The sequence below is a fragment of the Chelonia mydas genome, chromosome 9, assembly GCF_015237465.2.
Source record: "Chelonia mydas isolate rCheMyd1 chromosome 9, rCheMyd1.pri.v2, whole genome shotgun sequence".
NCBI classification, from domain to species: Eukaryota; Metazoa; Chordata; order Testudines; family Cheloniidae; genus Chelonia; species Chelonia mydas.
In genome coordinates this window covers 36,324,836-36,349,046 of record NC_057855.1, presented here as the reverse complement: position 1 = coordinate 36,349,046, position 24,211 = coordinate 36,324,836, and the positions used below count along the sequence as shown (strand labels likewise).

The following is a 24,211-nucleotide window of genomic DNA, read 5'->3' as shown; positions in this document are numbered from 1 at the left end:
CTTACAAAAGTAGTTTTAGAAATTTTTCTCCACTTTTAAATTTGAAAAATCAGCTATCATTTTTTAAAAAAAACTATTTGAAATCCCCTTTTCGAAAATTTCAAGAATGAAATTTACTTTGAAAAAAATGACTAGCTCTGCAGTTGGTCAAACAGGAAAATAGTTTTGCTAAAATTTAATAGAAAATATTCCAAGTTTTGAAATTTAAAAAAATTCAGAAATAAAAAATGACCACCCCTACACCTCTTTATTTTAATGTAGGTTTGAATGAGTCAAAGAAAACACTACTGCAAATAAAGAGCTCTACAGCTCTCTAGCAAAGGTAAACCTAACAATCAGAAATCAGTCTTCCTGTTTCTTTAATGGATTAAGTATTAAAAACTGAACATTCTAAGCTGTGGTCACAAAAAACATACTCTTTCATGTACTCACATCCAATCTACCCTAGTGTTTTAGTCTGCTGTCCATCACCATAGTATCTATTTTTGTGTGACAATCATGTATCAATAATTTTATTTTTTTTTTAAACAAAGACCTAAATTAGTTTAGGCATAGGAGCTCAGGTACATTGGTTCACAGTATCTGAATTTATGCAAATATTGCATAAGAAAGGGAGCAGGGAGAAAAGGAAAACACAACCAACAGGTACGTATCACATGTTCAGTGCCTGGCACCAGCTTTCCTAATTAGTTATTCTTGAGGGCTGATCTAGCAGGTTTATGGAGGTAATAATTTGGCAACAGAGGTTCAGAGGTATTTGCAGATACAGTAATCATGCCAAGATATGTACCCATTTAAGTCAATGATATTAAAAATCAAACAAGTGTTAACCTCTAGCTAACAGCCAACTAGAAGCTGGAGATAACTGTTTACTTGTGGGTGTGCATAATCTTGCAATAAATCATCTAACTGAATGTCACCTACAAGCTTCCTAAACAAACTACTGATGGTTATCACCATTACACAGAGGGGAAAAAAACCTGTAATTTCACCTTTGCACATGTCAACAGTCACATTCACAATGGAAGTCAGTGTCTTGCTTGGCACTGCAACAATTTCAGGGGGAGTTGTGCATACACAATTGATGGCATAAGATGGCCTCTGGTGTCCAGGGCTGGGACTCTAATGAGTTTGATAATGCTACCAGATTGCATGGTTTATTACTGACAGCCTAGGTGCTGTCATAAGGCACTGATTTTGTCATGGTGGAAGGTCAGAAGATCTGGACACAGGGGGTTCCATTCCTTACAAGCTTCATACAGGGGTCTATTAACTTTAGGAGGTTTCACATGGATTCAGAGCTCATGGCATAATCATGGCCATTGTAAGCAAAGATATACATATTTGATAATTAGCTGGGAAACTATATTTTTGTACATTTCCAACATAATGGATGAATCCATGCCAGGTCACAGCTGAAAGGAAATGAAGAGCAGCTGTTATGTAAAAAGATAGCAGGAAATAAGTGGACAAAATAGAACATTCTTGTTCCCTTTTGAGAAGCAGCAAGCCCTAGCCCTGGCGAGCAAAGGCCCTGGATAAATCTACTTCATCCACAACAAATGTGGCGGAACATTTGCCTATTATATTAATTCTAGCCAATGGTAGCTATAGGCTGACTTCAAACCATCTAGGTTCAGATTCTCTCAAAGGTACACAACTATGGAATAGTTAGGATAAATAGCTCATAGTAGACTAAAGAGTTCAGGCTGATTGTTATACCAATAAAATAAAAACCAGCAGGATCTTATTAAAGAGGAAAAGGCAAAATACCGCTTTTATTGTGAATACAGAAAGAATCATAGTAAGCAGTTATAGCTATAACATTCCATTCAATCTCATATTTATTCACACATTCATTCATTCATACAAACACACACACACACACACAGGTTCTGCAAGGTTGGTATCGTAGTTACCAGCCTTAGAGTTGCTCATGCCAAGCCACTGGCCAGGTGGCCTGGACATGAGGAGGGAGCAGGGCCTTCTCAGATGCTCATCTGATGCTCCTGGAAGTTGGTTTGCAGAATCAGACCCCCAAAGTTCTCACTTTCTAGAGTCCCTTTTTATAGGAATTTCTTCCTATGCCAGTCTATGGGAATTGCTTCATCATGCTGTTGCTGAATCAATCAGCAGATAGCACATTCCTGACAGCTCCGTGCTGCTAGATGTTATCTTGTTCTTTGGTTCTCCCATCCTTGAGGCTGTTGGGTGGATTCCAGTCTGCCCTCCGGGGGTCCTCTGGTTATTTCCACTTGACGCCTTCTTCAGCCAATGTACACTGGATTCTTAGGCTGGCACCTCCCTGATCATTCAGTTATTATCCACACCAAGCATCCATCCACATACATCCTCTATCTCTATTTTAATCACAATTGTTAACAAAGCAAGATGAATACAACAAAAAGGCAGGGAGTCTCTGGGTGCTGTTTCTGTTGTTACAGAATATTGTTTTAAGTCTCTCTCTGTGTGAGTAGTTGTTATTACAAAGAATTGCTTTGAGAACAGACTCTCTTAGAATGTACTAACGCAATTAGCAGCTTGCAAGTTTAACACATAGAGGGAGAGAAACAGTACCAAAAACCAAGAGACCTCTTAATTAGTAATACCCTGGAATTTAAACTATGGGGAATCAAACTCATTTGTGATTTTAATACAGAACTTCTTTAATATGATCCAACATGATGAATCACACCCCACATGCTTTTGTATGAGGCCTGTGCAGGGTTTTTTGGGGGGAGGAGGGGAAAGATGAGAGAGAGAGTCTACTTTATACTAAACCTCATTTAAAAAAAAAAATCGATCTAATTTCAACAGAAGGAGCTACTTACTAATTACGTTTTGTTCCTATATTGATCACTTTTTCCTCTTGATTACAAGGGTGACCAGATGTCCCAATTTTATAGGGTCAGTCCCAATATTCGGGGCTTTGTCTTTTATAGGCGCCTATTCACCCCCCTATCCCCTGTCCTGATTTTTCACATTTGCTATTTGGTACCCTAGTTACAAGACAGGTATCTCTACTTCTACATACCGATTTCTCCCTGTATTTTGCTTGCTCACTTTTAAATCATTTGCAGGCAAGGTTTGATTTCTTCACAGATCAAAGCTAGAAGAAGATTGTGTTCTATAAATCACTTATAGCATCATACCCTGGCCACGGTGATGTAGGTTTTGGTACAAGTACTGCCACTGATGGGATGTGCATGAAGTAGCCCTAACATCATAGAAAAAATGTGATCAAATTTGCAGTAATTATAATCTATACTGAGCTTAATGATATTTTTAGGTACTTCCAAGTATGTAGAATAGTTCTCTACAGCTAGAGAAAGGAATAAAATGCTAAGAGCAGAAGAATATTGATGGGGCATTCAGGAAAGTTTCAGACTGAGCTCCATTTTCCTCAGTCAAAATGTGTTATTGGAGCCCTCTTGTGTTCACTTTGACTAATAACCACAGTATCCATCCATTGCCTTCTCCCTTCAAAATCTAGAGCAATCTGCCCCGTAGCTCCATTATGGCAGGCTTTCTGCTTGCTCAAACTGAACCCTTGCTCTCCTTTTCACAGTCCTGTCTCCCTGGTGTAGTCCCTACCTCCCCTTCACACACACTTTTCCTCACTGATCTCTTTCACTCCTTTGTCATGTCCTGTGCTTGCTAACTGCTGGTAATGGGAGAATAATGGATGTGAATTATGCTCTGTGCAACACGTGAAGCATTCAGCACAAGGTAAGCAAAATCAGTTGTGTTTGTTTAGAGGATTACAATATTTTATTATGTATAGGCTACATCTACATTGTATGATTTGCAGTCTGGGTAGACATACCCTCGCTAGCTTTAATCTAGCTAGCATGGCAAACAAACAGTGAAGACACAATGATGTGGGCTTCAGTGTGTACTAGCAACATGACTACATACTCAAAAGGGCCCAGGCAGACCATACAGAACTTCCGTTATGCTGCCACCTTTTCACAGCCAATTTTAGCAGGCAAGCTAGATCAAAGCTAGCAGCTGCAATTACACTTGTAACTGCAGTGTAAGCATAGGCACATCTTTACCCTCCAGTACCCTTCACAAAGTAAGTTTGGAGATTGGAGTGAACATGCTAGAGCCACCTTGCCTCACTTTACTAGATCAGGTCTAGAAGAATACATTTTAAATTTAGTTTTCCCTAAGCAACAAATAGACCCTTAACAGATAGTCTCCACCAGTAGCATGGAAATTAACTGGTAGTTTCCAAACCCACTAATATATAACAACTTGGGCAGGAGCTAGTTTAGATAGGCAATGGTGAGTACCCACATTAGGCTTTAATACCATACATAAGATATAAATGCACTTTCACAGAAGAGTAGTTTCAGTGGTAAGTGGGGGGTTGAGGCTGCCTTCCCAGTTGGGTGGGCAGTACAGAGGCCATATGTCCTCCCTGCCAATAGCAGGTAGCAAGATTGCAAGGACTGGGGGCCATAGCCTAACTAACTAAAGGTTTAAGGTCAGCGAAGTTGCAGGCAGGTGCCTTTGCAGTATTGTTTTCCATCATGGGATGACAGAGAAGAGATGAATAGGAAAGGGCGAAGAAAGCTGCAGGGATGCTGGACCTGCCCTTGCTAATGGAATAATGCTTTTGCAGTTGTGGGCAAAACCAGGAAGTGACTTCTTGAAAGGCATGTACCCTTCTATCCTAGCTGCCCCACCCATCCTTAGTTCAGCCAGTCACAGGAACAGCTCCAAGATCTCTGCCCTGTTAAGCTACAGGAGCATGTGCTCATGAGCCAACGATGGATGCCCCAGACCATGGCATCATAGAGGAGACACAAAAATGCAACCGAAAGGACACAAATGGAAGAGAACTGGCAGAAAGGAGTGGTCAGAAATGCAAGATTGTTACTCAGCAGAACTGCAGCTGTGTGAGGTGACTTGGCAGATGGGTACCGCACTCCTATCCCTCACACTGAAAGCTGGACCAGAAAGAGGCTGGGCACCCTTGCTTTACACTGTTACCTTTCAGCTGTGTGTTCTTGGAGAACCAGGGCACAGCGTCCAGCCTGTCTGACTCACAAAAGACCTTCCCAGCAGCCCCCACCACGGCCTCTGCTTGAACCAAAGCCACTCAGAAGACAGACTTACAAAAAGCAATGAAAAGGCAGTGGAAAACACACCTAAACCTCCTGGACAAGGGTGACAGGATTAAGGGAACTCCCCTAGCCTCATTTGCATTGAAGATAGGACAGAGAGGCATCCCCATTAGCATATAGAATGGAGAACAGAGATTCCAAGGCAAGAACCACACCAAGCCCTAGGACCTGAAAAGCAGGGAATCACTGCATGATGGGGGATGGGTTGGGAGAATCTCTGCTCCTGATGTTAATGAACCCACACCTACACACACCCAGCTCAGTAGTTATCAGACCAATTCTAGTAATAAATCCTTTATTGGTATCCAAAATACTGAAGCTGCCTAACTGCATTGCGAGCTCCCTTGAAGGACCACCACCCATAGTCAGGAAAAATCAGTTCCTATTGTCTAGCCTGAACAAAACAACTTTGGTATACTCTCTTGAGCCCCCAGTTTACCCATAAACAAATCTAGTGTTCTCCCTTGAACCATTGTTCTTTCCCTACAAAAACCCCTACCCACGCTCATGTAGGTGTTCTGATGCCTGGATCCAACATCTGCATCAGTTCTGTTGGATCATCATCTTCTGACTGATTGTGCTGGCTCTGCCTGGCTCCAGCACTCCAGACCCTCAGCTACCACCACCACCACCACCACCTGGGACCCCCAATCGATTCAAGTTTCACAGACTGGTGAGAACCCAATGAGCTCTAAGTATAGCCTTCTGACCCCGACTTGTGTGATCAGTTATAGTTTTGTAAACCTGACTTTTATAATCAAATTTAAGTTATAATATTTAAATCTGTTTTGTTTAGCTCCCCTTGTATGGTTATTACCTGTCAAATAATTTTCATGGTGAAGCTGTTTGCTTCTCTCTCCCTCACTCGTGTTTTTTGGCTTCCCCATTTGCTCTGCAGCAATGCTCCTCGTACCTAAGCTAAAAGATCCCTGTGGTGCCCAAAAATCCTGTAGGGTTTGCTCATCAAGTGGGTTTCTACCAGAACAATTGTAATGTGAAAGTGGGGATCGGGACGTGCTGAACCTGGGACATATGAAGGGGGCAGCTTGGAAGTGCTGCTCGCCCCAGTCTGCTCAGGCATACTCTATTCCGGTGCGGTGCCCATGGCATATGAGGGTGACAGCTTGGAGGTGCTGTTTGATCCAGCCTATTGAGTCCAGGGGCATACAAGGGGTCAGCTTGGGAGTACGGATTAACCCAGTCCTCTCAGATGCTCTCTGGTGTGTGGGTGGGAGTGTGTGCACACGCAGCTGATTCTGGGGCTGGAAGAACCCAGCCCTAGGGAACCTAGGTCCTGCAGGACAGCTCCATTGGGAGGGAACGTAGAGCAGGAAGAAGTAGAGCTCTATATGAGAACACAAGTGACACAAGCAGTACATTGATAAAAATACAGAACCGCCCCCCACCCTGAAGAGTAACCCTAATAAATGAGCATACCCCAAAGTACGGGAAAACCTGGTAACACCACCATACCCACATTCAAGAGTTTCCTTTAATGCTGCATGCACATGGTACTGGCAGTAGAACATTTTAATCTTAAAGCCAGATTTTCCTAGGTTTTAGGACGCCAAGCTAATGTCCTTCTCTACAGCAAAGGCCAGGCTGCTATAGGTGCTATGTATTCTTATTAAAGTAGGTGCCATGGGATCTTCTGTATGTCCATGAAAATGTAGTGGTAAAGTCAAAACACACTTTTTATCCACTTCCACGTCCTTTCCCTCACTTTGAGGGCAGACATCAGCTTACTACACTATGTGAGGTCTTAAGAGCTGCTAATGCTAGTGACAAATTTATTCAAGAGGACTATTATAAGGCACTTCAGAAGAAGGATGGAATGAATGTACATAAGAGACCGAGGAAATTTTACAACCAATGTGATTTTTATTTTTTGCATTGGGTACATACAGATGCAGTGAAACTGCTCTTTTCCAGAAAGCATTATTGACAGTCCTTGAGTACTGGCCAGTTTGAAAACAAAAATTGACTGACAGAACTTAACAAGAAAGTTGTAACAGCTAGTTACAGGGAACACATGCTATCTGTTCAGTGAACAATGCAATGGGTTAAATTGTCCATTTACAAACCATACAATCTCACTGAAATCAATACAATCACATGGAGTGTAAATCACAGTCTGGCTCTGCTTTTCTGTGTGAATTCAAATGTAATAAAAGCTGGTAAAAAAAATGTAGGGGTGGAGAAATACAGGAAGTCCATGCTGACTACACACATGGATGACTAAAGGAAATTCAGATGGAGAGCACAGCTTCTGCTTAGTATAGTGCCTTTAGAGAGAAAGACAGATTTTAGAGTCACTTAGGCTTAGGGTATGTCTGCCCTGTAATAAAACACCTGCAGCTGGCCTGCACCAACTGACTGGGGCTCGGGCTGCAGGGCTATATAACTGCCCTGTAGATGATGTTCAGGCTCAGTCTGGAGTCCAGGCTCCAGGACCCAGTGAGGGGGGAGGGTTCTGGAGCCCAGTCTCCAGCCTAAGCCCGAACATCTACAGCCCCTACAGCACAAGCCCTGCAAGTCTGAGTCAGCTGCCACAGGTGTTTTACTGCAGTATAGCTATATCCTTGAGGACTTCATTTAATGAGGTGTGTGGTGCAGGGGATAGGGCACTGGCCATGGATTTAAGAGATCTAGGTTCCATTCCTGGCTCTATCTTTTCCTTAAAGGTTCAATACACGACATCATGAAAAAGGCAAAAGGACTACAGTTGGAGGTTATATTCTGTAGTCTAGGACATTTCAGAGGGGGAAAAGTGGCTTCAATTTCATCTCTTAGCTGCTGCGAACTAGGATCCTGATCCAGTGATGTGCTGGGAGGAGCACAAATCAATGGAGGTATTCAAAACAAGAATATTCAAGGCAACATAGGATGTTTCCTAAAAATAATGTCACCTTATTGTTCCATGTTCTCCATAAAAAGTGAGATTTAGGGCCAGATTGTCAGAGGTGTTTCAACTCCACCTTTTTCCTCTCGGATTGTGCAGATACCTGTGTACACATTTTTCAAGCAGATACTTACAGATGAACTTGAAAGAAAACATGAGTTTGCACACAGTGGCCCTGGTGGGGGTCAGCCCATGCCAAACCACTTGTGGGCTTCTCCCTGCCACTCAGCTGAACTTTTAGTATATATGCAGTTATAAAGCCACCTTCAGTACAGGTCCTATGAAGGCCTTACTGTGATTGATTGCTGCAGCTGATATTCCCCTAACATCTAGGAGAAATCCTCAGAGGACAGAGTTAATAAAAGAGCAGGCATCTCATCATTGTTTTTAGGGCAGCGCTGCTACATTTGAGTAAGTTGGCAGTGATTTGCTGTTTTCTGTAGAGTTCAGATACATGAAAATTACTTCTCATGATGAACTAAGCCGGTCTTTATCTAGGATTTTTTTAAATTTTGTAAAAATAAATTTTGAAGAACCTCTTTTCTAAAGTTGGTTGGTAGTGGATATGACAGAACATAACCTATTTAGTGCACAAGGGGAAAGTGGCTGTAATTTAGAATCCTATTTGGGGCGAGTGTTGGTATTCTAAGTATGCATTTCTTTTAAGGCTATGCCTGATGAGCTATTTCACACACCAAAGTACTAAACGTTTTGCAATAATATATGGTGAGGGTGGAATCAAAGCTTAGCACTGAAATGCCAGATCAAGGTACTTTAAAAAGTATGACCACATTTACAAACAAGACACAAACTTACCTTATGACATGGTGAGCAGAGGTTACCGTAGATCTCATTAAATAAGCTCACGTTAGCTGAAATATAATTTACAGAAAGGCTGAGGTGGGAGCTGACCTTATGTTCTCAGGCAATTTTTTTTCCCTATTGAACTGAAAAAGAGCAAAGACATGTTTGCATACAGCCCAGAGCTGCTGCAGTACCTATCAATATTGTTCTCGCAGGGGGTGGGGAGAGAGTAATAGAAATCATAAGCTAAACTGGTCATTTTATTTAATAGTCTTGTTGATGAAACATTAGAGGTACTGTATTGCATGGTTAAAAAGATTCTTCTCAGAACCAACAGGAAGAACGATACAGCATAAAATAAAAATGTAGGGTCCTCAGGCTTAGTCCGATTGCATCTTGTGCATTGAATACCAACAGAGTAGAGAGCTCAGCTACATTTCACGTAGGAAAGAACCCTCAAGCCTTTAACACTACCCATTCTGGTAAATGCTTCAGTACACAAAGCTGTCGGGAGAGAATTCTCAACCTGGGGGTCATTAACAAGTGTCAGGGGATCGTGACCCATATTGCTAAAAGGAAGGGGAATCAATCTCTTCCATAGCTGGACCACCATTCCATGCATTTCAAATCAAGGGGGCTTAAAATCTGACATTGTAAGTGACGTCAAAACTAATATCCTTTAAAATAATTTGAAATCTAACGGAAGTGCAATGCTTTCCCCTCCCCCATATATTTGATACAAGAGGGATGCACACGATTTGAGCCTTCTCTCCAATGTTTGGAAAGACTCTTTTCTTGACAGTAAGCTAATTAATAAGCAAGATCTCCCAGCATGGTATGATGGGGGAGAAGCAACTCCATTAGGGGCAAGGAGAAGGTGTTCTCCTCTTCTGGCTTAACTGGACAACAGAAGTGAGTGGGTAGGGAGGGAGAAGTCTGTTTTCTCAAAACACTCCACTCTGTAGTGCCAGCTGCTCAGTGGTGCTAAAGGCTCCATCCTGACAATGTGTGCTAGCCTCTGGTTATGGGGCTCCTTTACAAATCCTCTGATTCTAACTGTGGATCTAAAAGATGTCTTCCAGCCAAAAGCCTGGATCCTGCTTTAATCCACCCCTATTCACAAGAACACTGTGTGTAGTTTATTTACCAATATTTGCTGCAACAATGAAGACCAATTGAAGATGGGTCATCAGAATAAATTAAGTGACTATCAAGAAATTTTATTATACATGTATTCGAAGTTAAAAATCCAAAGAGGGAGCAAGATTTATCTAGCATCTCTAAACCATGTGGAGTACAGTATTTTGTAGAAACACAGCTGGTAAAGAACTTACAATACATTAATGGTACCCTTTGCTCCTCCAATGAAAAAAGGCCATACAAAAGAAATTGGTAACGCTTCAAAATAAATCTGAATAATTGCACATTTGAACTCACTGGAATAGTTATTGTATTTTAAATTGCACAAAACAGTATGTTTCTTTAAAAATAGGTTAGGTGTTTTTACACAAGCAATATATCCTTCAGTGCATTATTAGTTTGTTAAATCTCAAGGTTTATTTTTGTGACCAGCTGGTGTTTTGCCAGCCATAATCACCTTGTTATATCTAAGTGATGCTATAACTATGTTAATTTCATATATTTATTATAGAAAATATATTTGTTAAATTTAAAAGCTATGTAGCAGATTCTAGATTATCTAGTGGTAAAACCTTAATATGATTGCCACGGATGGGGGAATTATCCACAGGGAAGGGGAAAAAGTTAAATGCTAAATATGGGAGAGGTGCTAGATAGCCAAATTGACAATTTGTTTTGCAAGAGAACATCCAAAGAAGCTGACGCTAGTGGGTACTAGCTCTTTATTTGCTGGAAAGGGGCGATCCCAGTAGTACAGATTGATGTAGGGGACAGAATGAAATCAAATCAGCTAGTGTTTAATCATACAGTTCATTATCAAATCTACCTAGTTTAATTTCCCGAGGCAGGCGCATAGCTCCTGTTCATGTTAATAGGAGGTGTGCGTCCCCACCCCCAAATCTTTGGGGAACAGAACTTACAGTGTGGCTCCAAACCTCCCCAAGTTTTATTTTTGCTGCAATTTAATCTAAATAAGATATTGATTAAAAGGATTGTAAATACATAACCCATCTTGGTTTTTTAGGGTAGAGAGAACCATGGAGAAGAATGTTTTCACAGATCTCTTATTGTTAATCTTTACTCTTAAACCAGGTGGAACAAAAGAGTTTGATCCAACATGTGTGTGAAAAAAAACCAAATGTCAGTTTCCTCCCTGATTTACATTAGCTCATTACCTAACTTCAGGTCCTTTCTGGCACACATGATATTTCATATAACTTGAAAACAGAAGTCTTTCCAAAACTAAAACCTTCAATCAGGTAGCAAGGAATGGAACTAATTAATGTAACTCTTCAAATGTAAAACATTCAACATATTCCTTTCAATACAGTTTCAGATCATTGAAATGAGGCCCCCAAATGTATCTCTTCCTAATACAGACTTGCCAAAAGCTCTAAATTAGCGTTTACTCATTCAGATTTCAAATTTAAGAGGATAATACAATCAAACACTAGCCTGATGCCAGTTTCTGAGGGAAGCTATGAGAAGTATGAAGAATTAGGAAGTATCAAGTTAAAAAAAAATCCTTTAGCAAAATATTTCTGGAGAGGGCCCATAAAATGGTAAGTCATAAAGCCAGTTCCAAAATATGTGAATCAAGAATATACCAGAGATAGTATTTAGTAGCATGGAATCTACCATCTTATTGTTTTTGAAATGAAAACTGAGTAAGGTCATGACGCATTACAGTCCCATGATATTAGCATACACTAGCTATAGCAGGCTATAAATGCAAAATTTTTGTATCAAAAGTATATGACAATGATTTTAATTCAGCAGTGACAATAGCACCACTTGGTTGTTGCTGCAAGGCTAAAATTGCAGTTCTTTCCAATACCTCATCAATTTTTCTGCAAGAATGAGCACGTCACTTCCAACGGCAGCAGAAAGAGCTGACCTGCACATATTTCTTCCCTCACTACAGAATACACTATAACATCAGTTTTTGTGAAAATCCAACAAACTCCCATCTCCTTTGTGACTCCATGGTACATTATGATAAAGTTAAATGAATTTCATTTTCAAACTGTTTAATAAGCTCTTGTAAGACAACCTTATGGCATTACATATATCCTAATATTTATGGAACACAGGTAATTCATGTACTTGACAGAGCAACGTACATGGCAATATTTCCTTAACTGCCAGCTGGAATCATGCAATCCATGAAAATGTCAGACTGCCTCACTTGGCTTATAACAGCAAGGACCACCACTGCACATAGCATTTAAGATTAACAGCCCTCATCTGCACTCAGGCCAACTATTCCCAAGAAATATTTTGTATCTTCGTAGTTATTGCTTCAGAAGAGAATTTTAGAAATGTTTAACATTAATTTTTTTTCAAAACAAAAGACAAGGTGGTAATTAAGTTAACGCTATAGCTACATATAATTTCTTCATGATAAATGGGGAACTAAGCTTTTCCACATAAAAAATTAGTTCATTAATGTAGGAGGGGCTTTTTATTTTAGCGATTACTAAGACAACAGGCTTGCATAGCCCCCCATTTTAACAGCACTGTAAACATACTGTATGAGCATATGTTTTGTGACATATCATGGGCTGCCTTCACTATTGAGAATGTGCAGCTTATCTACTAAATAACAGCTACAAAAGTTCACTCGTTATACGTTAGCCAAGAAGAGGGAATAAATATAGTTTCAGCATGTTTAAGAGCCTGGGATTATTTACAGAAACTCTCAAGCTATCTGAACAGAACAGATTTTAAAGTAGTTTTACCAATAACTGAATTTGCAGACAACACTTCAAGAAAGCCAGTAGATCAGGATCTCTCATGTCAAGCATTTACTCTTACTGCCACTCCAACAGAGAGGGAACACCTGCCCCTTTATTCAAACATTGCTTAAAAAAATAAGTAAGTCTTTCCTTCTTCCAAAGTTATAACCAATACTCCTTTTGGAGGCAGCCTAAACAGCTGCACACCAGAAAAAGAGTTCAGTGGGGGACTGCTTACTGGAAGGGACAGTAAGTTAATTTGCACAAACCTGAAAAAACTAAACTCATTTTACTCTGGTAATCCTTTAGCTACTGTACAAGATATTTCAGCAGAGAAAGCACATTGTTAACACTACATGTAAACCAAGTTATGACAGATCCTTTTATCGCAGTGTCACGTTGCAGGTAAGCCATTTTATGTTACATCAACAGGCTGGGAAATTGCATTTCTGTATCAAGGTGATTCCCACTGAAGCCTATAGAAGAGCTTTGCTCTACAAAGGTGACTGTCCATACTGGAAGAGCAAGAGAAAAAGGATCCAGCAATCAGTGCTTTTGTGACGATATTCCGAGGAGGGATTTCATTCATTCGGTGTATGTTGCTGTACATAAGGTGCATGAACCTGTCAGGTCCTAGGTCAGTGTGAGGAGAAGCCGGTTGCAAGGCTGCAACCAACTACTGGCGTCATGTCCCATATCTATAAGAAAAATAACATGTGGGGAACTACTCAGCATATCATATAGTGTTAAAATCCAGAGTATAAAGACTTACACATGTAGCCAAAAGATTAGAGTAACAATATGCCCTAAAAAAAATCAGCATTCAACAGGATTTTGAAATAGCACTATTTTCAGCTTGATCACCTTCTAAAAATTATATTAGCCTTGTGAACCAATATAGCCAAACTATGTTTGAAGAAAGGATTCTAGCTTGCACAGCACATTGTTACAGAGCTATAGAACATTAATGAAGAGGGTTTCCAAAGCCAAAACTGTTTTTCCCCACACACAGGCTTATGAAAGAGTATAAAAGTTTCTGGGCTGTTTCATTACTAGTATTTGCAGGAAGTATAACCACAGTATATCATATTATCAAAAGATTTTATGACTTAAGGAAATTGAGTATCACTGCATTAGAGCCAAAAATAGGGCATGTTGCCCAAGGGTTATATGAGCAGTGCTCTGAATTGCTGCTTATGGCACTCCACTTGCTTTCTCTAATGTGTGTTACAGAAGTGTTCCATGCTTTCCAACACTCCAGGATACACCTGCAGGCACTAGGCAAACATACTGGCACTGTCAAGATCCTCTCTCATCTGCCCAGCCAGCCACAGTAGTGATGAGACAAAGCATAGTGAGACATGAGAACAGAGGGAAATGAAGATAGGTATCAGACAGTAGGAAGTTGGTAGTGTCAGATGGAAGATGGAATACCAAACAGGCAACACTAATATGTTTGCATCATGGCAATTGTACACAGAGATTCCTCAAGATGCAGTGCTGAAATACAATCTTTACTTCTCAAATAGAGCATCTGATATTTGTGAGCCTGAAGCAGTCACTGTTCCACAGTTAAATCCCAAAACAGCATCCAGACATTTAATTTCCTCTACAGTCATCTCAAATGGAGTGACACAAGGGGTATTAAGGTAAAGCATTTTAAAATGCAAGTCCTTGGGCATGTGCTGACAAACCCCTTTACTGAATGTACGCTATCAGCAAGAGATAGCTCAGATTAAGTTTCTCATTTGGAAGCCTCAGACTCTAAATGGCAGTTAATTTAATATCTTAATCAGATTAGTACGCGTCTGAAAACAGTTTCACTAAGAGACTGGATGATCTCTAGGAAGTCACCGATTATAGAGAACTCTGAATAAGGCACATCCATCCCTCTTGGGGTCTGTGAAGAGCCCAGTTACCTGTAGAAACTTCATACTTTGACCATGTGCAAAACAAATGAACTATCATATAATTTAGGGAAAGTCCTTCAAACCTCAGCGACCTGAGTAGTTCCCCATTGAGCTTCAATAGGATTGTTTTGCACCACTGAACCCTTTGATTTCAGATTCCTTGGGAGCAGGGACCAAATATCTCCTTAATGTATGGTGCTTTACAGACACCATTACTCAAACTATACAGTCCTTTTAATTCATGGCGATTTCCGGCATATTCACCATATAGGCTGAATGACAGTAGTAGTGGAATCGATTATTAGAAAGTCTTTGTCCTTCACTACAATAATCAAGTACTGCTAAGTTTTTGACTCAAGCTTAACTCTTCCTGTCCACAAAGCATCAAACTGCAAGCTTGATTAAGTGTTTGCAACCACCAGGAAAGGCAAAAGAAAGTGTCACCTTAACTGAGTGCATAAGCTATTTAATATTGTAAAACCCAAAGTAAAAAAGCAAGTTATATAACCTGCAGAGAAGAGAAATCCTACCTTCACAATCCGATCACTTCCACAGGTCACCATTAGTCCCCTAGAAATGTCCATAGACATGTGGGAAATGTTGTGTTTTCCTTCATGAAAGGTTGCCAGGGAAGTACGACTAGTAAAAGAAAACAGCTTAAATAAAAACCATCTATTAGACATTAAAACTGGATGGCGTCATTGCAGCAATACAAAATAAAGCATTTACAGAGAAATTTCTGAAAAGCTAGTAAGTCAGACCTGACAACATCGCCTACCTACATGACAATGAAATAATCAGTAAGCTCTGCCCAGAGTACACTAAATTATAGGAGTGACACGTGCTTACCTGGGCTCCCACTTGATATTTGGAAGTCCCTCAACACAACACAAAGGAAAACAGGAACATGGTAGAGAATACAGTTCTTTACTTCTAACATTTAACAGCTGTAAAGTCTACTTTCCAACAAGCTTCTCAACTTTTCTTCCAGCTGTATTGGCTACTAGATTAAGCAAGTGGCTGCTGCCCCTCTTTCTCCCCACCCCCCTCCCCTTCAAAATGTGTGCAAAGAAGCCCCAAAAGAACCACCAATGTAATACAAGCAAGTTAACCTGACTGTGAGGCATCAATGTTTGCTGCCTTGTGAAAGATAGAGGTTAATAATATTTCCATGCTGGTAACTTATGTATATTCTTTCCTGTGAGAAGGCTGCACATTAGACCTTGAAGGTATCGGATACATAAGTGAGAGTTCCTAATTTACATATTGATTATAAACATGGTATGTAGTTTCTGACATTTAATAAAAGGCTGATTACAAACAGATGAGCCAGAGCTGCCAGAATTGTAACCAGAGAACTTAAAGCTACCACTTAGGTTCCTCCAAAAGTTTCAGCCTTTAGTGTATAAAGTCAGTAATGGAACAACATCAGATCTTTAAGCATACTCACTCTTCATCTTTGATTGACTCAAAGCAAGAGTCACAGACACGGACCTGGAACTCGAAGCCCATGATTGGGTAGCTGGACCGCTTAGTGCTGCACTTGCCACACACTGCTTGACCACATTTTCTGCAGTGATGCTTCAAAGAAGAATTAAAATAAGATGGACATTTCAGGACACAAAGCACTACTTGAGAACTCCCAAATCATCAGGAGGGATGACCAAAGAAATTATGTAACATCCTATGATAGTGACCTTTCAAAACGAGTTGTAACCAAGGACCAAGAATCCCTGGGTTATCTGCCAGCCCCAGGGAATTTTGCCACTGACTTCCAATAGAGACAGGATTTTACCCATATACTCTACACAGTGGTTCTCAAACTTCTGTACTGGTGAACCCTTTCACACAGCAACCCTCTGAGTGTGACCCCCCTCCCCATAAACATACAAAAAAGTGTTTTTGTTTTTTTAATTTAACACTATTATAAATGCTGGAGGCAAAGCAGGGTTTGGGGTGGAGGCTGACAGATCACGACCCCACCCCCCGCCATGTAATTACCTCGTGACCCCCTGAGGTAATTACATGTAATTACCATCTCAACCCCCAGTTTGAGAACCCCTGCTCTACATCCCTTTTCTCCAAGGGATCTGAGGGCAAGTGCCTTACAAAATGAAAGATGTTCTTTACACTCTTGCCTTCACTATCATCAAGGGCTGGGGGCGGGGGGGGGGGGGGGGGGGGGGGGGGGGGGGGCATCAGTGGATTTCTCCTGGAGCATTTAGGAGGTGAAAGTTCCTTTCAACATTTACAAGAGATTCACACTCTGGCGTAACTGAAGGAGGGCAAGGCCATTAGTGCTTCAGCACACTGTAAGGTGCTCAATTTAAGGCTGACATTTTGGTAGTAATTTGCCAGTATAAGATTGTAGGCCATTTTGTGCATTCAGTATTTACTGACTGTAGCTCTTTCTTATATGCACACTTGTGCGCAGAACAGGTTTTACTTTCTTTTAACCCCATTATTCCCACACAGGACAACCCAATTTAATGCTTTTTTTCCACTGTACTTGGTAACTTCTCAGCACCAAGTTGAGATTTCCTGATTCACAACACTTTGCTGGCAACGAAGACACCAATGACCTCTGCTGCTTTATAGTATGTCTTTCTACGCATTTTTTCCTTTTCAAAAACGGATTGGAGATGAAGTTTAGAAGTGCTGAACAGCAGGTCAGGTATAAAGCTAGAACACCACTGACACCAAATTCTCTACACAATGAACAGCACCATGAATGATTTACAACCACATCCTCACCTGTCTCAACCCTAGTGTCTTTGTGTCCCACATCTGCTTTATATTCCAGAAGAAAGGCTGTTCACATTTCTGACAAGAATCACTTTCTAACCACTGAGGAGCCTAGTGGGGGAGGGAGAAATAAATACTCTTAGAACATGTTCAAAATCAGCAAGGTTATGAACAGCTCAGGTTTTCATTTTTGTTTTTAAATGAAGATATACAGTGAAATTTAAATACACTTCAAGAGAAGCCCCCTCTATCAGCTATGGACATTACAAACAATACACAAGAAAATCTGAATTGCTTTACATTCAGTGCGAAAGTTGGCCACACTCAAAAAGCAACTTGAGAATTCAGTGCTGAGCTGTGTGCAGAAGGCAGAGTCATAATTATAGTTATCTGTTACAAAGATCTTTGTGCTCTTCTCACACAGTTTTTACCCCACAGCATTTCTTGTTCCTGCCCTAACGAGAAAACCTGCTAAGATGCATCTGAATTACTGGATTGCTGCAGGGGTTGTAGACCCCCGGGTCTTGCTGCCAGGAAGATTCAGAATGGCTACAAAGTAATCTAAGATACAGAAACTCTATAGTGAATCAATTACTCCCTCAGAAGCTGTCATTCTCATCATGTCCTTTTCCTGGGGCTGTAGCATTTGAAGCAATTAAGAAAACTTATCAGCTGCAACCCCCAATCCTTTGCCCTCACTCCAAGCATACACATGCCTCTGCTTCCTTATCCGGAAATAATGCTTGATTATATTGGGCTCTCTGGATGATGCGAGATATAGATATGCTAAGTAGTACTAACATTCTCAGATATTAGTGTGCTTAGCAGAGTATTCAAAGCATAACTCTGAAGTTAATACTTGCACTTTTTAGTAAGGTACTTTTGTGGGATGATACAGAATAGTTCTAGGGCACCTCCTTATGTGTTGGGTAAATATTCCCATGCATCTGATAAGGACCATATACCCTGAAAGCTATTTCAAGGTTAGTTTAACGCCCTTAAATTTCACACCACTGCAGTACTGCACTTGTGTGTCTTTTTTTATTCTCTTGGGCATATTATTGTTCTGTGGTGAATCACTTCCCATCTCAAATTTCAGAATAACCATGACTACCCACACTGACTGCTGATTCAGTCTCTCCACATTCCATAATGCTCTCTCTCAGCAGACTACACAGTAAGTGACATCCATTAACATTCCTTTTTCCATCACATTGGTGGACCTTCCTAAAATAGATGCATCAGTAAAAGAGTAGCAAATTCTTGATGGACAACAAGTCAATTAAGAGTGAGTGAATACTGAAAATGAAAGACTGTCTCCATTTCAATAATGATGTGATGACAGTTTCAGAGGCCATTGTTTTCATCTCCTGCCCATTTGGGTTCTCACTATTGGTTCAGTGGCTTCTGTTTCTCATTTCTCAATCTCCATTTAATGGCAGAAAATAGATAAGCCATTACAAAAGTATAGTACAAACCAACGGATAATACATTATTAAAAACTACCAAAGTTTAATCCAAACTCCCACTAAAATCTATGCCGCTAGTTTTGGGAATTTCCTCACCATGCTGCCAACAAGGGTCTAAAAAGCTCTAGTGCATGAAGACTTTGTCTAGTCCATACTTTGTTCTTTAACTTGGTAAACAAAAAAACAAGCTCCATAAAAATCATCTCCTCACTGCTCTAGAGGAATTTTCAAAGGCAGTGTATTCAGCTCTATTACAGCACCATGTAATGACTACACCTATGTCTACACTAGCGAGCTTACAGCGGCACAGCTGTACCGATGCAGCTGCGCCACTGTAAGATCGCTCATATATCTGCTCTATGCCAATGCAAGAGAGCTCTCCCACCGACATAAAAAACCCCACCTCCACAAGCAGCTGTAGCTATGTTGGCAGGAGAAGCTCTTCCACCAACATCGCCAGTGTGAACAGTGTTCTTTTGTCAATGTAACTTATATCGCTCGGGGTGTGTTTTTTTTTCCACACCCATGAGCGAAAGAAGTTATACTGAGAAAAGTGGTAATGTAGATATGGCCCTACACCGATCCTAAACTAGTTAACAGATTCTGGAGGAAGAAAAGGAATCTATGGGTTTGTCTATGCTGTGCGTTAGTGCACACCAGCTGGAGGTGTAGATTCTACTGTGCACCAGCATGCCGTGCCCTAACTGGCCTGTGTGGACCTTAGAAGTGCTCTCATGCATGCTGATGTCAGACTACATCACATGGTGTAGGCAAGCCCTTTGTTTAGCACTCAGCAGCAGTCTCTTATTTGTTCCCTTTGCACAGCCCCTAGCACCATGGGGTTCTGGTCCAACATGGGCTCCTAGGTGGTACCACAATATGTATAATGAAGACAACAGTGCTTGTGGCTTTGAAGATCCCTTACAAAGAAAACAGTGTGCAGAGACAGAACTGAGAAAAGCAGTAAGAGCAGTCTATCACCAAGCCATTTTTGGTTGGCCTGACAGCATTAGTGTACTGGTGGCAAGAAACTACATCTTCACAGGCTACACAGATTTTTCTATAGTACTTTATTTCACAATACACTAAGGAACATGTAACACAGAACAGGTCTCAAGCCATGCATAAACAATACTTCATTTTACGTCACTTTTATTTAGTGATCAAGGGCTCTTTAAAATCTGGCTACTCTGTGAATGACTTCTATACTTTTAATATCCTTTTTGAGGAGAGAGGGGAAGGGCTAAACTACAATACCATTTTACTGAGATAACTCAGAGCAAATATTTTGTCAAGTCTGCATAATCCTACAGGGAATTCAATACAGTCTGCATTAGGGAGTTGCCTCCTGTAGTACCCTACAGGATTCTTTCCAATTATATTAACGAGAACAGATGTGAAGAGGGTGTACCTTTAGGTCAAGCATGGCAGAGATCTATTATGGGGTCCATCCTTGTCTTTAATATGGAAGTGTGGTCTGTGGGGACTTGAGGTTTCAACATGCAAAGCTTCACCTTTGTCCACATGGCCAGACTTGCACTGAACAAAGCTCTAGGGTCTTCGTGGACTTTGTCACTGCCCTTATCTTTATGGTAATCTGATACTTTTCATGGAAGCTGAGGCACTGAACTCTGATTCCTGGACAGTTACCAATGCTTGGTTAATTTGGGGTGCCCTGATCTAGGATGACAGGATAAGCTGGAAAGCATAGCCATTGCAGAGTTCACAAAGCGGTAGAACCAGATCCTCTGATCTAGCACACGTGCTTACCTCTTCTCTGCTGACATCCATATTCCAAACAGCAATTCCTCCATCAGCTGAACATGAGATCAGTTGCCGCGTGAGCTGGATGTAACAAATGGCCTGCACCTTGTCACTGGAAATGAAGTGGCCACTATTAATTCTTCCAAACAATTAAGCAAAAGCAACATCCCTAACAGGTCTGGGTTTGAATTTTTAAGAGTCACCTGAAAAGCTGAAAACAATGTCAGTAGCCAGGCACTGTCAGCTGTAGAACTATTTTAAAGCAAGACCACTAAGTAGTAACCTAAAGTGCTTGAAACGGAGAATCAAAGTTTAGAAGCTGGACTTGGTACCCTCATTGCCAAGTGTTATTTCAGCACTGAAGTAGCTGCGATAGAACAAAGTGTTAGCATAGGAAGCAGCTCGTTTGACCTGTAAGCTGAAGATACAGCATCATGTCAGTGTTTTGCTAGTGAAGCCTAACAAACGGAATGCATCTCAGGTGACAGGTGTCTGAACTGAGCAGAACTGCAAATACGCCCCTTCTTCATCCACACTTGGAACTCAACAGAACACCAAATTATCAGGAGACAATTGTGAGAAAATAGCCATCAAGGAATTATGTCCTTAAAGATTCAACTGAAAACCCTTTTGCTGATGTATGAGTTGTTAGGGTTGGCAGAATTCAATTTAAAAGATTGATATTTATTTTCATCTATTTAAGTTTTTTTAGTTGCAGGAAATTATGGAGGAGGAGTCAGACCACAGGGTGGTTAGAATAAATTATTTAACAGTAGATGTTGATTCAAAAAGTTATAAAGTTTTAACAGTTAAAACAAATTGTCAACATCACATGTCAAATAAATGAGATAAATATCTTTAAATCAAACTAAATAGTTGTCAGACAAAGTACAAAAAATGCTGCTTCCTTGTAAATTTTGATTATTATTGATGGAAGTATTTTTTCATTGTTTGCATGCGTGTACTGGAAATTGGCATTTACTGACGTTTACCAATAAAAATCTAATCCTGTCAAGCCTAGTTATTGTGATTCAATTTCTTAATCTCTTTCCCCCCACAAGTTCCTGTTTCCTTTAAGTATGGTGTTCACTCGCTGTGTGAATATTGACTTTCTTCAAGGAGGAAAACTGACTTACAGAAAAACAAGAATCTGTTTTTGATATAGCTGTCCAGAACGGAAACCTGTTGTGGATCTCCTCACTTTTAGTCACAGCTTGCAAAACAGTGAAAATTCAGTTTTTAGTTCAGAAAGAAAAAAAAGACTGCTTTTGAAATGGAATGATATTTCCCACACTTTGTAAAAATTCCGCCACCTTCTGTCCAGTGTGAGATTAGACAGGAAAAAACTAATAACTGATACACACAATCTTCCCAACAGGATACATGGAGGAGTGAAAGAAGCAGTGGAAAGTCTTCCAGTCACGTAGGTGTCAAATTACACTATTGTAGCCAATATGTAAAAATGAACAGTTGCATGTCAATGCACAGAAGAGTGGGAATTCATGTGCACTTGTGAGAAGTACAGGAAGTCAGCATAGGTACTTTAAAAATACTAACTATGCCAGTAAAATAGTTCTGTGATTTCATGACTAGTGTCTAAGATGAAGAAGCAGCAATAGAACAAAGGATTCTATATATACACACTACTATGCAGACGTCATTATACATTTCCACCCCCTTCCTGCACAAGCATCTTAATGAAGGGTACATTATAGCAGTGGGATTTGACCTCCATGCAGCAAAACCTTACAATATTAGATGGAACACAGCTACAACACTGCAAACAAGGGTAGTCATAGTATTTTCACCCATCTCTTTATTCTGTGAACTATATTTATTCTCTGATCTCATCACTTCCCACATTTAAGTCATAGCCAAGAGAACAAAAATGCCCCTTATGACAGTAATGCTGCTCTGACATTTGTTCCCCACTGTCCTCATGCATCACTGTCTTAAGAGAATGCCCTGAAATATGCTATCTTGTCTAGTTATTATTCACAATACTTGGGAGCTTGTAACATTTAGTCTCTTTCTACAACCCCACAAACTAGTTAAGTATTTGGAAAAAAATAAAACGGCAAGTCACTGCTACATACTGATGGCCCTGAAGCAACAGTGTTCGGCCTTTCCTTCCACCAATATCCCACAGGATAATGCTGTGATCGGATGCTCCAGAGAAGAGTAGCCGTTGAACAGGATCCCACCACAGGGAAGCAACACTTCCTTTAAAAAAAAAAAATTGGGTGAAGTAATCTCTTTTATTGGACTAGGAGAGATAAGCTTTGGAGCTCATTCACAGCTCTTCATTCATGCTTCTGTTAGATCAAAGGTGATAGTAAAGAAACTCGCAGCCTAACAGTTTAAAGTCACTGAACTATCATTAGTTGGACAACGAAACTTTGTCTTTTAAAGGATGGTGAGCAATGGGATAATCTGGTTTGGTAGAACTAATACATATTTCTAAAATGCTCATTGTTCATGAAAGAGTCACAGGAAAGTTCAGGTTTTCACATAAAGCCATTTTTGTTTGAAAGAAATTTAAATACTAACATTTAATAAAGAACAAGATAAGATGCTAAGCAATGAGTTGGGTTTTCTAACAATGCCAGATGAGCTATGAATTAGGTTAACAGCTTCCCCAAGTATATGTATATCAGCAGCCTAATAAATTGTGTTTAATGCCATTCTTACTGGGCTCTTTGTAAGGTGAACATAGCCACTGTGACAACTGAATAGAGCAGGCAGCATTCGTTCATAACACCAATACTTTTACAAGACAATAATGCATAAAACTGGCAGTTGAGAGGAATACAAGTGATCTCAGTCATCATACACTGACCTCTTACATAATTAGCTCTGAATACAGTTGTGCTCTGACAATTTTTTCCAAATATTTTAATGGCATTGAGAAACTATCAGTCACAGGACAGACATATTGCAGGGCAAAATGTATGTGCTCCATTGTTTTTTACAAAGATATTCTTGTATGTGTTTTATACTCCTTATTAAAGAGCCCTTCAGTTTAACACACTGGCTTTGTAATTACTGAACACAAAATGCATGGTACTACATTAGGCCACCACCGTCTCATCCAAAAAAATGAAAGGAGCAGAATGACACTATTCAGCGGGTGATACATATTAAACCAGCGGTGGGAAAACTACAGCTCGTGGGCTGCATCCAGCCCATCAAACCTTCGAGCTCCAGTCAGGGAGCAGGGTCGGGAGCTAGCCCTGCTCCATGAGCTCCCGGAAGCAGTGTTCCCCCTCCAGCTCCTACACGTAGGGCAGCCAGGGGGCTCCGCATGCTTCTCCCTCCCCAAGCACTGGCTCTGCAGCTCCCATTGGCTGGGAACTACAGCCAATGGGAGCTGCAGAGGTGATGCCTGCGGATGGGGCAGCACGCAGAGCTGCCTGGCCATGCCTCCACGTAGGAACCAGAGGGGGACATGCCGTTGCTTCTGGTAAGTGCCGCCTGGAGCCTGCACCTCCTGACCTCCTCCAGTGCCTCAACCCCCCACCCCAACCTCAATCCCCCTCCCACCCTCCAAACCCCTCGGTCCCAGCCCAGAGCACCCTCTTGAACCCCAAATCCCTCATCCCCA

General features: G+C 40.7%; 1 protein-coding gene and 1 long non-coding RNA gene across 2 annotated transcripts in view; both read right to left on the bottom strand.

Moving 5' to 3' along the window:
* Window positions 1–342: 342 nt before the first annotated feature.
* LOC122461840 lies at window positions 343–6,079 on the bottom strand. Its single transcript, XR_006284050.1, has 2 exons — window positions 2,682–6,079; window positions 343–1,709 (listed from the first exon to the last, which is right to left on the bottom strand). It is a non-coding gene; the product is annotated as an uncharacterized LOC122461840 (long non-coding RNA).
* A 3,961-nt stretch (window positions 6,080–10,040) lies between these two features.
* The window catches only part of WDFY1 (WD repeat and FYVE domain containing 1), a 44,018-nt gene continuing 29,847 nt past the window's right edge, over window positions 10,041–24,211 (bottom strand). Inside the window, exons 7-12 of the mRNA XM_007058181.4 lie at window positions 22,704–22,830; window positions 20,614–20,719; window positions 17,384–17,485; window positions 16,080–16,210; window positions 15,160–15,268; window positions 10,041–13,417 (exon numbers count right to left, since the gene is read on the bottom strand). Coding sequence (XP_007058243.1) covers window positions 13,358–13,417; window positions 15,160–15,268; window positions 16,080–16,210; window positions 17,384–17,485; window positions 20,614–20,719; window positions 22,704–22,830 — 635 coding nt within the window. The 3' untranslated portion in view covers window positions 10,041–13,357. The remainder of the gene's footprint in view (window positions 13,418–15,159; window positions 15,269–16,079; window positions 16,211–17,383; window positions 17,486–20,613; window positions 20,720–22,703; window positions 22,831–24,211) is intronic.